Raw genomic sequence first — 14,794 nt, forward strand, 5'->3', positions numbered from 1 at the left:
TAAGTGAATTAGGTTGTATGGTAAGCTTTGCTCAAATTTACCAAGCTGGCAGCTGTCCCCAGTCTAGAAATCCTTCTCCGTAGCTGTTGCCACTTCTATTATACATCTTTATCGCCAGAAGCAGAGATTATATTTTCTATATAGCAGCTGCTAGTCAAGTACATACTGTTTCCAAGCTACATCTTACTGCTTTGGCATCATACTTCTGTGCTTAATTTGGGATAAGCAGCAAGTGGAGATGTGTGGCATATATTTTCCCCTGGCCCATCTTCTACCTGGGCAAGAGAATTAATATTCCTGTCATAAATGGCAATACATGTAGGCATTATAAGAAAGGGAGGGTTATTGACATGGTATTAAGGTATTGCATGTCTCTCTTGCTGTTTATAGTGGGGAGCCTGTGGTTAGTGAAAATAAATCTAGGCAGTGGGTAACTTAGTTTCAGAAAATATCAGAGATGAATGCACGTAACCCCATTCTAATGGCTTTTAATTACTTGCAGAGAAGAAAAACCTGTAAAAAAAAGTTGATAAAAATGTTAATACATACTTGAAGTACTACAGTTACTGATTTTTATTTCATTTAGATTTCTGGGTTGCTTTCCTAGACATATATGCTCTGGTGATACCGATATTTTAAACTGTTACTCATTCATGGTACTTTTAACCTTCTACAGTTGTAGAAAGAACAGGTGCAGCTTTTTATTCCAGGCTGTTAGGAGCAAAAGGGAAGAAAACAAATGCCAAGAAGCCAAAATAAATTATTAGGAAATGGGTGTTTATTTCTATTAGGAGTAAAGCGTAAGAAAGCAGGATGAGTTTTAATCTAAAGAGGGAGATATTTTAAGCATTTTAGGGTTTTTTTTGTCTGAAAAATCATGTACAATGCAACTAACTGTTTGTTTAATTATTGTAATTTGTGTAAATACACAATTTTGATAAAATTTTACACAATTTTGATAAAATTTCTCATGTTTCTTTAAAAAAAATATACCATTAAAATAAGATTTTAGTAGTTCAGATTTAACTTCTCTGCAGAACTTGCATGTATACAATGCAATAATTTTAGATTTTATGAATACAATAAAAAGGAGTATTGCTAAACCAGAGATCATTTCGTGCTCAGAAATGTTTATTGTGTATTGTGCACATTGTCCAACAGTCTGAAAATAAGGGCTATGCTCAGTCTCTCTGAGATTAATAATAATATATTAGTAATATGTATGTGTTGTTATGCATACAATGTGTAATGTAATATGAAAGTGTAAAATTACCTTTCTGTTGGAATTGTTTTTAAAATTTTTCCTTTGATAGTTCTTCAGTTATTCTCTGCCTGATTTTTGCCTCATTAATTTACATAGACTACAGGAAAGTAGCTCCTCTTTCTTAAATTATTCCTGTATTTTAGATATCACTGTGTGAAGGTCTCTGTGAAGACAGTATATTTAGCTCTGACACTCTGAGACTCAGAATAGTTTGTGTAACGTACTGTTCTCTGCATTGGAATTTTAAGATGCACTATAGTTTATCTGATGAACTTCAAACATCCTGTAGGTGGGAACCAGGCAATGGTGCGCTTGATTTCCACACCCATGTTTATATACTGTAATTTATAACCCATATCACCTCCGGCTGTTGGGAGAGTCACGTATGAATTGTGGCTTCGCTCTCACTGATGCAAATGCAAAACATAAGATGGAGACATTAGGTCAGTTCAAAACAGAAGGAAACAAATCTAAATCTTCTGGCAAAGTAAATTTAAATTGTACTTAGTTATGTTGCCTTTCAGATTGTTGTGTCAGTACGTTCTGTGAAGTTCAGTCATCTTTATCTGTACTGCCTCCTGAAAAGAGATACCAAGATGATTTATTTCCAGCTTCTGATGGCTATCTAGCAAATATGTTACTAGTAAAAGGGGTTCTGTTCAGTTTCTGTGGCATTGCTGTAGAAACTTAAGTGGCAAAAGCTTTTATTAGTTGTATTACCAGAGACTTGCTTCATTAATGCATGAAATATTACAGCAATAGAGTAGACCAGTTGATTTAGTTGGCATGGGTGAGGGGAGATAGATAGGGATGTGTGAAAATAATTGTGGAAGTATTGTGTATGTGTGAATCTGAGTTAGCTTAAGTGTTGCTCTTTTTTGTAATGGGCACAAATGAGAAGTGAAGATTATAAAGTGAAGAGTTTGGGATCTTGTTGTAGTTGTTACAAAGGATTCAAGGCAAGCAAGAAACTATTAATTTATTTGCATGTTGGAGGTGGTGAGGGTATGTCTAGAACCTTTTGTATTACCGAACCAAGCAGTTTTGATGGGCTGCTTTCTAGTGATGTAGAGGAAAGAGGTGAAAGGTTGAGATATGTCTGGCTTTTCTGGGTGGTTTCTCAGACTGGGATTAGAGAACACTCAAGAAGGCATGATCTCTTTTTTTTTCCCCCTTTCTCCTGTATGGAGTCTGGGCCCTTAAGAAACTAGTTATCAAACTTACTTTGGTTATACAAGAAATCGAAGTCACCACATCCTTGTGGCATTTGGTTTCATGCTCTGTTCTTGCAAATCCAACATACGTTTCCGTATTTTCCCTACATGCCTCTTATGGACTCTTTCGCAACAGTCTCTTTGACTGGAAAGTCCCACAGGCTCCTCTGGCTGATCTTGCCTTGAAACCTTTGACTTCAGTTCCCTTTGAGGCCAAGAAGTTTTTGTTTCCTTTGCCTAAATTCAGTGCTGGATCACAAGCAGATTCTGAGAGACTACTCAGATCTTGTTTGCAGGCTTCATGGATCCAAAGCTCTTTCCAAAGAAGAGCAGAGACATAAAAATAATCATAATTTCATAAATCAATGTAAACAAACTCAGTATTGAGGCTTATGTTTTGGCAGACGGTGTACAGCTGCCCGGAGCGAGGTGTTTATAAACGTGGTGATCTCTGGTGTACCTGCTGCACAGAATCATAGAACGGTTTGGGTTAGAAGGGACCTTAAAGATCACCCAGTTCCAACCCCCTGCCATGGGCAGGGACACTCCCCACCAGACCAGGCTGCCCAAGGCCCCATCCAACCTGGCCTTGAACACCTCCAGGGATGGGGCAGCCACAGCTTAACTGGGCAGCCTGTGCCAGTGCCTCACCACCTTCATCATGAAGGATTTTCTCCTTAACTCTAGTCTAAACCTTCTCCTCTCCAATTTATACCCATTGCCCCTAGTCCTATCACTACAAACCTTTGGGAACAGTCCCTCCCCAGCTTTCTTGTAGCCCCTTCAGGTACTGGAATGCCGCTATAAGGTCTCCTTGAAGCCTTCTCTTCTCCAGGCTGAACAACCCCAACTCTCTCAGCCTGTCCTCGTATGGAGGTGCTCCAGCCCTCTGATCATCCTTGTCACCTCCTCTGGACCCGTTCTCTTCTGCGTTTGAATAAAAGCCCACAGAAGTTCACTGTCTGGGTAACTGAGTCCCTCCCAGTAATTTCCTGCCATATTAATTCTTATTTCTATTGCAAAATTAAATGGTCTATAAATTTAAAAGAATAACGTGAAATTGTTCAGGTGATATAGATACTTGCTGGCTCTGAAGTTTGTATTTCTGGATTGCTCAGCTGCATAACCTCAAAGAATATGGACAGAGAGATTGTTTATTTTGCTCCTTATGCTGTGTGCTTCTCTATTAACAAAAGATTTTTGAGAGAACTTTTCAGGTTTAGTAAAATCAATTAAATACAAGCCTGATGTTACTACGAGCATCTTATTTTATTGAAAGACTACACTCTATTAACAAAAGCACTGAAATTTTTGGGAGAACTTTTTGAGTTTAGTAACATTAATTAAATACAAGCCTGGTGTTACTGTAAGCATCTTATTTTATTGAAAGACTGTGACAGCACTGTTGGATTGTGCCCTAGATGCAAAGTTTCCAGGCAAAACTAGACTACAGTATGTCTCAGGATGGACATGAACACAATGAAATCTATTATGATTGAGACAGATTGTTCCAGTAGGTGTTGTGGTTTGGGGATTGTTGTGTGTATTTGGTTTTAATATTGATGACTTACACAAAATGACACGTGCCATAGATGTTATGGCAGATGCTCACTGGTTTGGGAGCCAAACTGTTTTCGTTTAGAAAAGAAGTGAAGTGTATCTTGCTTAGTAACTTGAAACACGAAGGAGTTGAATGAGAGGAACCTAATGAAGTCCAGAAAAGGCAAATGTAGGGTTCTGTACTTCAGGAAGAATAACCTCCTGCACCCATACAAGTTAGGAGTTTGGCTGGGAAGAGCTCTGCAGAGAAGGACCTGTGAGTCCTGGTAGACAAAAGCTGACGGTGATCCAGTAGCGTGCCCTCATGGCCAAGAAGGGCAGTGGTATCTTGGGGTGCATCAGGAAGAGCATAAGAAAGAAGGTCACGGGTGGTTGTTCTCCCCCTCTATTCTGTGTAAGTGAGGCCGGATCTGGAGTATCATGTACAGTTCTGGACTCCCTAGTTCAAGAAAAACAAGGAATTAACTACTGGAGAGTCCAGAGGAGGGCTGTGAAGGTGATTAGGGGATTGGAGCATCTCTCCTATTGAGAAGAGGCTGAGTGAGCTCTATCTGTTTATCTTGGAAAAGAGAAGACTGAGAGGGGATCTTATAAATATCTAAGGGGCACATGTCAAGAGAATGGGGCCAGACTCTTCTCAGTGGTGCCCAGTGACAGGACAAGGAGTGGCAGGCACAAATTGGAACACAGGAAGTTCCACCTGATCATGAGGAAAAACTTCTTTACTGTGCGGGTGACAGAGCACTGGAACAGGCTGCCCAGGGAGGCTGTAGAATCTTCTTCTCTGGAGATACTCAAAACCCACCTGGATGCATTCCAGCGCAACCTGTTCTAGGTGAACCTGCTCTAGCAGGGAGGTTGGACCACATGATCTCCAGAGGTCCTTCCAAACCTCTACTGTTCTGCGATTCTATGAATAAACCACAATTAGTTATTCAAAATGCTCTTTAATTCCAAAGACATTGGCTAAATTCCAGCAGGGGGCAAAAATTCTCCTGAAATATTTTTCCAAGATAACAATAATTGAAGAACTTTTAGTAGATAAACCACTTTGTTACTGGAGTGTATAGGTACATGATTGATACAAGTAATGCAACGTACCCGTATTTTCGTAATTGATTAATTATTTCTTGAGTTGCAGGATCCGTATTATTGAATAAAATTACTTATGTCAATATTTTTGTGTTAGGTACAAGGCAGAGTATTATACCTGTAGCTATATATTTCAGCTGTGGTTTCTGGGTATTAGTAATAGTAAGCAGTATTTCATTTAGTTTTGATGAGTCTTTCCAAAGCAGTATCAATCCTGTTGTGTCTACCGGTTGTTAAAAACCATCCTGAACTGTCAGACAGAACTTGGACAGAGAAAAGTAAACTTTGAGTGGAGTCTTAAAACTCCCAAGATGTTTATTAGTTACTTCTCAATAAAGATCTGATTTCTACATTTGCCATGAGGGTTCCAGGTGCCTTTGCAGAGTTTGTCACACAGCTCAGTCGGGACAGTAATACTGGTTATTTACTGTAATTGACTAAAAATGTAAAATGTTTACAGTATAACCAATCAATAACAGTGGCGATAGCTCACTCAAGTTGATTTTTTTAAATTTGTTTTTAGGTATAAGCTTTTAAAAAAGTTACTTGAACGATTAACAAGAGGAAACACTTTTCCAAGCCACTGCCCGGGGCTCTAGTTTACTTTTTGTGCTTGTCTGTGTTCTGTATGATTGTAAGATTAGGAATATGGTTGGTTACATTTTGTGCCATAAAAGATGCCAGTGACACTGTATAGATCTACGAAGTCACTTACTTTTTAGCAATATTTTTCTTACTTTGCTGTTGTATGTGGCTGGGCAGTTTTTGAACAGTTGTGCCTTAAAGAGTCTTTAACATCAAAAGCAAGTTGTATTTTCACTGTCTTCTAATGTATAGTCTTTTTAAAGAACAGCTATGGCATGCTGACAATGACTGGTTTAAAACACTAAATGATTTGAAATGCCATTTCATTCAGGTTCATTAACTTTATGATAAAGAATTCTTAAAACATTTTATTGCAAATGGATTTAAGTCACATAATTAATGGAATGTACAAGGTGTATTTTCCTTGCTTGTGTTTAGTTGGAATTTTTTGTTTGTTTGTTTGTTTGTTTTAATAAATGTTCAAACCATACAGGCAATGTTAAACATGTTAAATACATATTTGCTATACTATTTATAACTTTTTTTTCCACAGATTACACCACCTCCCTCACTGTCGGACCCACTTAAGGAACTATTTAAACAGCAGGAGGTTGTAAGGATGAAACTACGTTTACAGCACAGTATTGAAAGGGTAAGACTAAAGTAATTTGGTTTTTTATTTCCCGTCTTCAAGCTTCATGGGTTTTTCTTTTTCAATGGACTATAATTTGCTCAATTTAACAATGCTTTAGAAGTAATCTGCCTTCTATCCAAATTTATGAATTGGAGAAACTTGTAAATACAAAAAAAGATGTTAGCAAAACTTAAGTCAGTAAGACAGCAGCTTTTTCCTGCTAATTGCTCTAAGGTGTGACCCATATTTTTTCCCAGGGACAGTGGGAAGTGGGAAGAAAGCTGCAGACTCTAGTTTTGAAGGCTAATTTAAGTTGTGGACTTCAGAACCCCATTGACTGAGTTAGAAGGATTGAAGCAAGAATAATTCTGTATTGGTAGAAGACATGTGGCTTTAAGACTAAAACATTATTTGCAGTATTCTGCTTGCAGAAACTGCCTGAAATTATGTTATATCTGTATCTTGTAGGCTTCACTGAATTTGAACACAGAAATTGAGAAAATATTCCTCATTTAAGAGTATTCTTTATTTTTACGTTGCCCAAACCTTTTTCCTTGGCAGCCCAGATTTAGATATCTTTTCAGTATTTTGAGCCAGATTGCTTTTGGACACAGGCAGGATCCCTTTATCATATATCTTAAGGGTTTCCACACATCTACAAGTTATTGGCTCATTAAAACCTGATGTGGTAGGTTTTTTTATTAGGTTGATTTCAGTGTGGCTTAACAAACTGGTTGACAGAAGGTTTTTATTTTAATTTGGTATCTAAGCGTAAAACTAGGTATAAAATAACAAGCACAAAGGATGTAAACATGGTTCAAGTTCTGACTGAAAAGAAATTAGTTGTAACCAAACGAAAGATGCTGCTTTTTCTGTTTTCCAAGCTTTTTATAATCCAACTTATTTTCTTTTGATAAAAATCATAGCAGTTCTCTTGCAGAGTAGTAAACATTCATATACACTTCTATGTTTTATGAAATTCTGCATGACTTCAGTTATTTTGCTCAAATAGACTGTTCTTCAAAGAAAATCCACTTTATACAACTCTGAGTTAAGTTCGGCCAAATGAGCTTGTCTCTGTTGAGGAAAGGATCAGCTGTGGATCCAGCTGTGGATTTATAGAGCTTCTGCAGGTTGTTTAAAGAAAAAAAAAAATAATTAAAAAAAATTATCCTGTAAATTCTATTTCTGCTTCAGTTTGTTTGACCATTGTGCCAAATAAATATGTGACAAAAACCTTAATAGTGGAGACTCTCAAATCTATATCCCAACTCTGTTTTCCTCATACCTTTCATCTTTCACCTTTTTCATTAACTAGAACTTGCCTCAGTAGTGCTAAGTGGAAAATCTGGGCATGACATTCAGACAGCAGTGGTTGTAAGGGAAAATGTGTTTTCGGTTCTGATAGTCAAGTAACACTGTATGCATCATTAAATTGGCATTTTGGATTTGCTTAGATGAATAACTGTTCCTCCCTCCACCAGCTCATTTTTCACACTGTTCAAAAGCATGAGCCTTAAGTAGAAATATTTAAATGAATGGACATTATTGTGAATCAAGCTGAAATGTTTAATTTATCAAATATATATTTATTCTTATTCAATTAGGAAAAGCTGATTGTTTCTAATGAACAAGAAGTTCTACGTGTTCATTATCGAGCAGCAAGAACGCTAGCTAATCAAACACTACCATTCAGTGCCTGCACTGTTCTGCTGGATGCCGAGGTTTATAATGTGCCTCTGGATGCTCAGGTAAAGAGATCTGTGCTTCAGGCAAAAAGGTCTTTCTAGCTCCACTCTAAAGGAGTGTTTGGAGAGAAATCTGTTACAAAATTGTCATTGATTTCCCTAGAACTGAGATTTTGCACATTATATATACTGTCACTTCGATTAGGCCTCACTTGGGTGTACAATAACAAGGGGATAAGGATATATGTATGCTGTTTTTCTCTTCTGTACCATGTCTAGTTTTCTTTCATCTTTGGAAATTTTAAGAAGGATAAAATGAACATTACTCTGCTGGTTTTTATTAAATAAGATTTCAGTCGTAAACAGAACATATTTTGGAAGCTTACAAATATAGCTTAAAGAACAAAAAAAATTATCAGAACGCAAGATCTTTTTTGTCACTAGTCCAGCGAAGCAGAGCACAGCAGTGTGTGAAGTGATGAGATTGATTTGTGAAATTTAGAAATGTTTTGTGGAGAAAGTCACATAATGCTTTTCTCTTCTCTACCAGGCAGTCATTAGAACCATTCCATAGAAACGAGGTGACCAACAGTGAAATGTAGGAGGCTACCTTATGAAGTGATCTTTTCAAAATCATCTCAAGGTCCATGTTATTTACATGTGCCATGTTATTTACATGTTCACTGTTGGTATTTAGTTCCTGATTAATATATAAAAGGAGCAGTATACTTTATAATCTGTGTATGGCCTACCATTGAGAGGTTTGCTGCAGCTGTATCTCTTAAGAGAATATAATTTCACGTCAGTAGTTTTGTGAACAGGTCTAACTAACAAAAATGGAAACTGCATTCAGAACCTGCTCCAGTGACTGTGAGGTGCACATAATGCAAGGGAAAAAAATGATGTTATGGATGTACTAAAAGGTTCGATGCATTGGATGTTGGGCATTTTAAGATGAAACGCCTACATTTCTAACATATGTGGAATTCAGCTTTCGTCCTGCAGGCCCTTTTAGAATTAGTACAGCTTCCAGTGTTTCCTCAGTCTGTTATTACATTAGATTTGGATTTAGATTTAGGGGCCCTTAGCTGTTTAGAAATTTGAGATATATCTGAATTATGCATATAACTGCATTTTTATAATTAACATTTTACAGTTGATTTCAATTGAGCTGATTCTACATTTGAATTCTGTGAAACAAAAGGAGTCTTTATTGGGGGAGAAGTTGTGTTTGGGTTTCCTACACCCTAGCCCCCACCAAGTATTGAAGCTTTTTTTTGACCATCTATATAATAACAATATTAGTAGCAAAATACCTCTCCTTCCCCCTCACTACCTCAACAGCTTTGTATTTCAGTCTGTGGTAATTTTTCTTTCAATGTCATAATACTGCACGTGACGTTCAGCAAAATATTAAATGTATTTTTTAAATTGTCATCGAAATGGATGTTTTAAACTTCCAACTTGATGTGTTGATTGTAATTTGCTTCATAGGAAGAATGTTGATGCATAAGAAACCATTCCCTTGCACTGCATCCTGCCACTTTCTTGCCACCCCACTAGCAACTCTTAACAATGAAGAAATGTTTCTGATGAAATTTTTCTTGTACTTGGGCAAATAGCTGGGAAAGATTAGTAAGCAAAGATCTGGTTTATTTTGCAGCAAAATGACTCCCTCAGAACTGTTTTTATGGGATTTCTGGGTCTTTGGAGGCTTTCTTTTACAGCTGCACATGTTAGGCAGACCTTGAGGACTGTACTTTGCAGTCGTATGGGCCAAACGAGTTTCTTTTGAACATACTGTTAGCTGGTCAGAGCTCACCTAAATGCCTGCAGTTCAGTCTTGCAAAATCAGTGGTGTTGAGGGCTCTTTCTAGAACCAACCTATTCAGCTGTCCTTGATATGTGAAATCTCAGCAGTTTTCTAGAGATCTCAGTCTTTGCAGGTGTTTTTCCTGTTCTTCCCATTCCTCCCGTGTACAAATTCCTACGGTGTCTTTTTTTCCTAACAAAGTAACAGCAGCTCGTTCTATTTAGTGGTAACTTCAATTTAAATTTAAATAATGGTCTGGTTTTAGGACAATCTATAGCGTATCTGGTTTCTCACAATGGGCAGATGTGACATTCTACATTCTTATTAAATAGGGGTTTTAAAAAAAAATATTTCATTGCGCAGGACACAAGACATGCCTGCTTACTCTTTTAATCTCCTTCTGGGGATTTTGATGGTAAAAATATTTTTCTATTATTACTTTTGCATACCTGTGCAGCCAGTTAAGTCAGGCTGCTTAAGTTTTCCTTTATTAATGTTTTTGCTTTGCTCTGAGGGAGTATTAATTTAGTTACTGAATTTTAAACAAACAAAGAGAGAGCAATTGTTTGGAAGGATCTGCCTTGTACTGATTAAGACTTTAAAGCCTAAATCTTTAAGCCTCCTACTCTAAATTTCAAAAATACAATACAATAAATAGCTTGAGGGAGTCTAAAAATGTCTATTTTTAGTGAGCATCTGGCTCACAGTGAAAGTAGTGGTCAACGTTTATACTCACATACCTCATTACTTTGACTCAGAGTTAATTTTTCCATCTGAAGCATTCTTTATGAAAGTCCCACAAAGTAAGCTTTGTGTCTTAAAGCATGTCTCAGACTGAATTATCAAATAACTTACAGTTTGAATGAAATTGTTTTTTGTAGGCCGATGACAGCAAAGCATCAGTGAGGGATCGATTTAATGCCAGACAGTTTATGTCATGGTTACAGGACGTTGATGATAAATTCGACAAATTAAAGGTACGGTTCTTTGTCTTTCCAGTTGCAAAAAAAGAGAGCTACAAATGTCACTATGAAAATGAGATGAATAAACAGTAGATTGGTGTGCAGTACCATAGGCTGTTGAGGAAGTTTTAAGGGCAACATTAAGGAGGGTCTAGGAGTATAAAATCCTAATGTTCGTTGCTATATACTGTAATCTGTAAATTTCTAAATACATAGTGGAGAAATTATGACCACCAGAGAGGTTCTTAGATACTTTTTCTGTTTTCAAACTTGTTGCAATATTTTTCCAAATATTGAAATAACTTCTTTCTCAATTATAAATAGACGTGCCTTTTGATGAGGCAGCAGCATGAAGCAGCGGCTCTGAATGCAGTACAGAGACTGGAGTGGCAGCTGAAACTACAAGAACTTGATCCTGCTACATACAAATCTATCAGCATTTATGAAATTCAAGAGTTTTATGTTCCTCTTGTTGATGTTAATGATGACTTTGAATTGACGCCAATATGACAACTAGCATCTTCCGGCTCACCCTTTCCCTTGGACAACTAGAGACTGAGGTGCAGGGATACACAAAAGGTATTTTTCTTTTAAGACAGAGGACTTAATTCTGTGGAACGCTACCTTTCTCAATAATTCAGGTGTTCCTTCAGAGAAGTGTGGCACGAGCTCTTGTTCAAACAGGGAAGATGGATGCTGATGTTAAGTCAGTTTCCCAGTAAATGCCATTATCTGTATTTTAAAATTGCCTGTAGCTTTAGAGCTTATTGCTGGAAAAGATGATGAAACACGGTGACTTAACAGCGCTGGAAGCTGTTGATAACTAAAACAGTCACCAAAAAAACAAATGAAACTTAAAATCTGCTATAAAGCTCTGTATTATGAAACTTCAGTAACAGCTGAACTCCCACAGAAAAATGATAAAAAAGCCTGTGGAAGAAAATGTAAAACTTGGAGGAAAATAGTTAATCTTATTATATTTTGTAAATTGCTGTACAGTTTTCTTTTTGAAAAAAAAGATGTAATATTGTCTTCATTTTTTGAATAATTTATTTTATACATATTGTGCAAATGTAAATAATCTTGTAATTAATGTTCAAACCTGTATAAAATAGATATTTTAACTGTAAAACTGTTTTTGTCTAATGTTTTATTGGACCAAAGTTGTAGTTTTTATTAAGTGTAGTGTGTTCCTGGTTGGCAGTTCTTTTTTGTATGGCATGTGTTTGATTTAGCTGCTTGTTTCATCACCATAACTGTAAAAGAATTGAAACTGAACTGTATTGCATGCTTCACAGAACTCTTAACTCCTTTACTTCAACCACTGATACCTAAACAATTGTAATATTTACAAAATCATATTTCATACTAGTCTGCTGTTGTTATGCCATACCTGTTACTTACTATACTGAAAATATTTTTGTGTAAAACAGAAACAACCTTTTGCTCTTATATGGTGGTCTCGTAATAGAGCCTATTTTTTCCAACAAAATGCCTTTGAATGAAAATTCTTAAATTGTATATTGTCTATTTTAATATTAATCTATGGAAGGATATGTAAATAGTTGTAAATACAATGTTTAATAAATTTTATTGGTCATGTTATTAGTTGGCATTTCTTAATATTGTAACAGTTGCTAGATCAGATCTTAGCATTCCTGAAATATGTAAGGAGGAGGCTCAATGAAACTCAAAAAACCTCCCATGTTGTGAAATTTAACACTTTTTTTATGCTTGGTACTGTTAATGAGCAGACAGTTAATTATTTATTTGTAGGAGGTTACGGATATTCATGAAAAAGATTTATTACTCTCTAGTCCATAAATTATTCAAGAATGCTTGGGATCTGATGTCTGTGAAATTACTTCTGGAAGAAATGGGGCTTAGGCGAGAGACCTGGTTACCTTGAAAAGAGATTTAGAGTACTTGGTTTGAACTGATTTTTAATTATTGCTGGTGAACTGCTCCAGAGTACTTATTCCTTGTGCTTTTGTGAATGCCCAGGGTACCTTCCTGTGATGAAGAGCAAACAGGCTTTGAACAAGAGACTACATGGACAGTAGACGCCTTCCCATGTGCACATCACTGCTAGTTCCAGGCAAGAATAAAGTAATAGTAACTCAGGCATAGTAAAACCAAGTGACTTGTAGTTCTTGCCCTGTGACTTTTTTTTTTTCTACTTTTAGTTGGTTAGTTACCTGTGGAAGAAGTTCTTCCTGCTTTTATATAGGAATACCCAAATGTGATATTCTTCTGAAACTAAAATATTCTTATGAAAGTAGCTGTAAAATTCTGAAGTAATAAATCTATATTATCTGCTTAAAAAGACAGAAAAAAAGTAGAACTGCAAGCTGTTAACAACTAGTAATTGGGTTTGAGTTTACTTCCATCAGATACTTAGAGTAATAAAAATTAACTTACATATCTGGAAGTGGGAGAATCTTCTTTTTTAAGTACAGGACATGAATAATTAAATGTTTCATAAAGAACAGGAAAGATAATGGGTGTTGCACAAGTGTTGGCTGCACTAGGCAAGAAACAAGTGACAAGAGTATTTGGGATGGAAGAGAAAACCGGGCAGATTTTTAGCTGGAACTTGGTGCAATTGTACAGCAATACCTCAGTGTGGGCTCAGAGTGAGAAAGGGTATCGGAGTCTACCAGAACAGTGGCTCTATCAGACCAGGGAGTGGGATGGCACGGGGGTGCTAGGGTTCTGCACCCAGAATGGCAGCAGGAACAGCCCCATGGGGTTTGCAGGGCTGGGAGGAGGGTGGGGGTTCTGAGGCGTTTGCTGTAAAACAAACAGAAAGTTCCTCCCCTGAAGCATCAGCAGAAACAGTTTGTGAAGAATTTAAAAATATTTGGCAGTATCCTATCTTATAAGGAAATCGGACGACAGATGTTGCCTACGTTTTAGCCTGTGTTTTTGTTACAAAAAGAGATTATTTCCTGTTATTGGGGCCTATGAAACAGATTTTTGGTCTTTTCAATTGTAGCTTCTTAGTAAAAATGTAGTTGCTCAGAGAAAGAGGACTGTCCAAATGTTCCCATCTTTTAGACAGCTATTTCCTCCCTTCTCTGATTTGAATCCAGGGTTTGTTCCAGCCATGGTTGGTTGGGTTTTTTCCCCCAAAATTTACTCTCTGGGATGACATCAGTGTATTGCGGAAGGACAGCCTGCTGTGGATTTCTCCCAACAAGGTGGTGTGAGTAGGGAAGGGAGAAGAGTTGAGAGTGAATAGAGTAGTGACTCAGGGAGATGGCCGTATTTCCCTCGCCAGAGCTTAGCTGTCTCCTGGGAAGCCCAAGGGCTGCTCTGGGTTTCTGGGTTCCTAGCAGCTTACTCCTGGGCATTTCGTCAGCATTGAGTTGCCGGAGCGTGTCCAGAGGAGGACGACAAAGTTGGTGAATGGTCTGGAGAAGAAGTCTTACGAGGAGCAACTGAGGGAACTGGGATTGCTTAGCCTGGAGAAGAGGAGGCTGAGGGGAGACCTTATTGCTCTACAGCTACCTGAAAGGAAGTTGTAAGGAGGTGAGTGTCTGTATCTTCTTCCAAGTAATGGTGACAGGACAAGAGGAAATGGCCTCAAGTTTTACCAGGGGAGGTCTAGACTGGATATTAGGAAAAATTTCTTCACCAAAGGAGTGGTGAAGCATTGGAACAGACCGCTCAGGGAAGTGGTAGAGTCTGAATCCCTGGAGGTGTTCAGAAAGTGTAGATGTGGGATTTCAGGACATGGTTTATCAGGCACAGTGGTGTTGGACTGTGTCTCACAGCCCCCGGTCCCTTCCTCCCCAAGGGGTGCCCCTGCCCTCCCCTTGCTGGCTGTGGGGCTCTGCACCCACCTGCTTGGTGGGACACAGCCCCCCTGCCGGCTCTGTGATACTGAAAATGTCAGCAAATAAGCCTTCTAGTGCTCATTTTTGGGGGTTTAGAAAGCAAACATCCCTTATCAGGCCTGGGCAGTGCAAGGGAACCA

General features: G+C 37.7%; 1 protein-coding gene across 2 annotated transcripts in view; it reads left to right on the forward strand.

Moving 5' to 3' along the window:
* ANKRD12 (ankyrin repeat domain 12) overlaps nt 1–13,256 on the forward strand; it is a 68,986-nt gene extending 55,730 nt beyond the window's left edge. The window contains exons 9-12 of one of the 2 annotated variants that reach the window (XM_054057395.1): nt 6,269–6,367; nt 7,957–8,100; nt 10,732–10,827; nt 11,137–13,256. In XM_054057395.1, coding sequence (XP_053913370.1) covers nt 6,269–6,367; nt 7,957–8,100; nt 10,732–10,827; nt 11,137–11,322 — 525 coding nt within the window. In that variant the 3' untranslated portion in view covers nt 11,323–13,256. The remainder of the gene's footprint in view (nt 1–6,268; nt 6,368–7,956; nt 8,101–10,731; nt 10,828–11,136) is intronic. The other variant, XM_054057396.1, reaches the window with a different exon arrangement.
* Nucleotides 13,257–14,794: the final 1,538 nt, after the last annotated feature.

Source organism: Cuculus canorus, chromosome 2 (genome assembly GCF_017976375.1).
Source record: "Cuculus canorus isolate bCucCan1 chromosome 2, bCucCan1.pri, whole genome shotgun sequence".
NCBI classification, from domain to species: domain Eukaryota; kingdom Metazoa; phylum Chordata; class Aves; order Cuculiformes; family Cuculidae; genus Cuculus; species Cuculus canorus.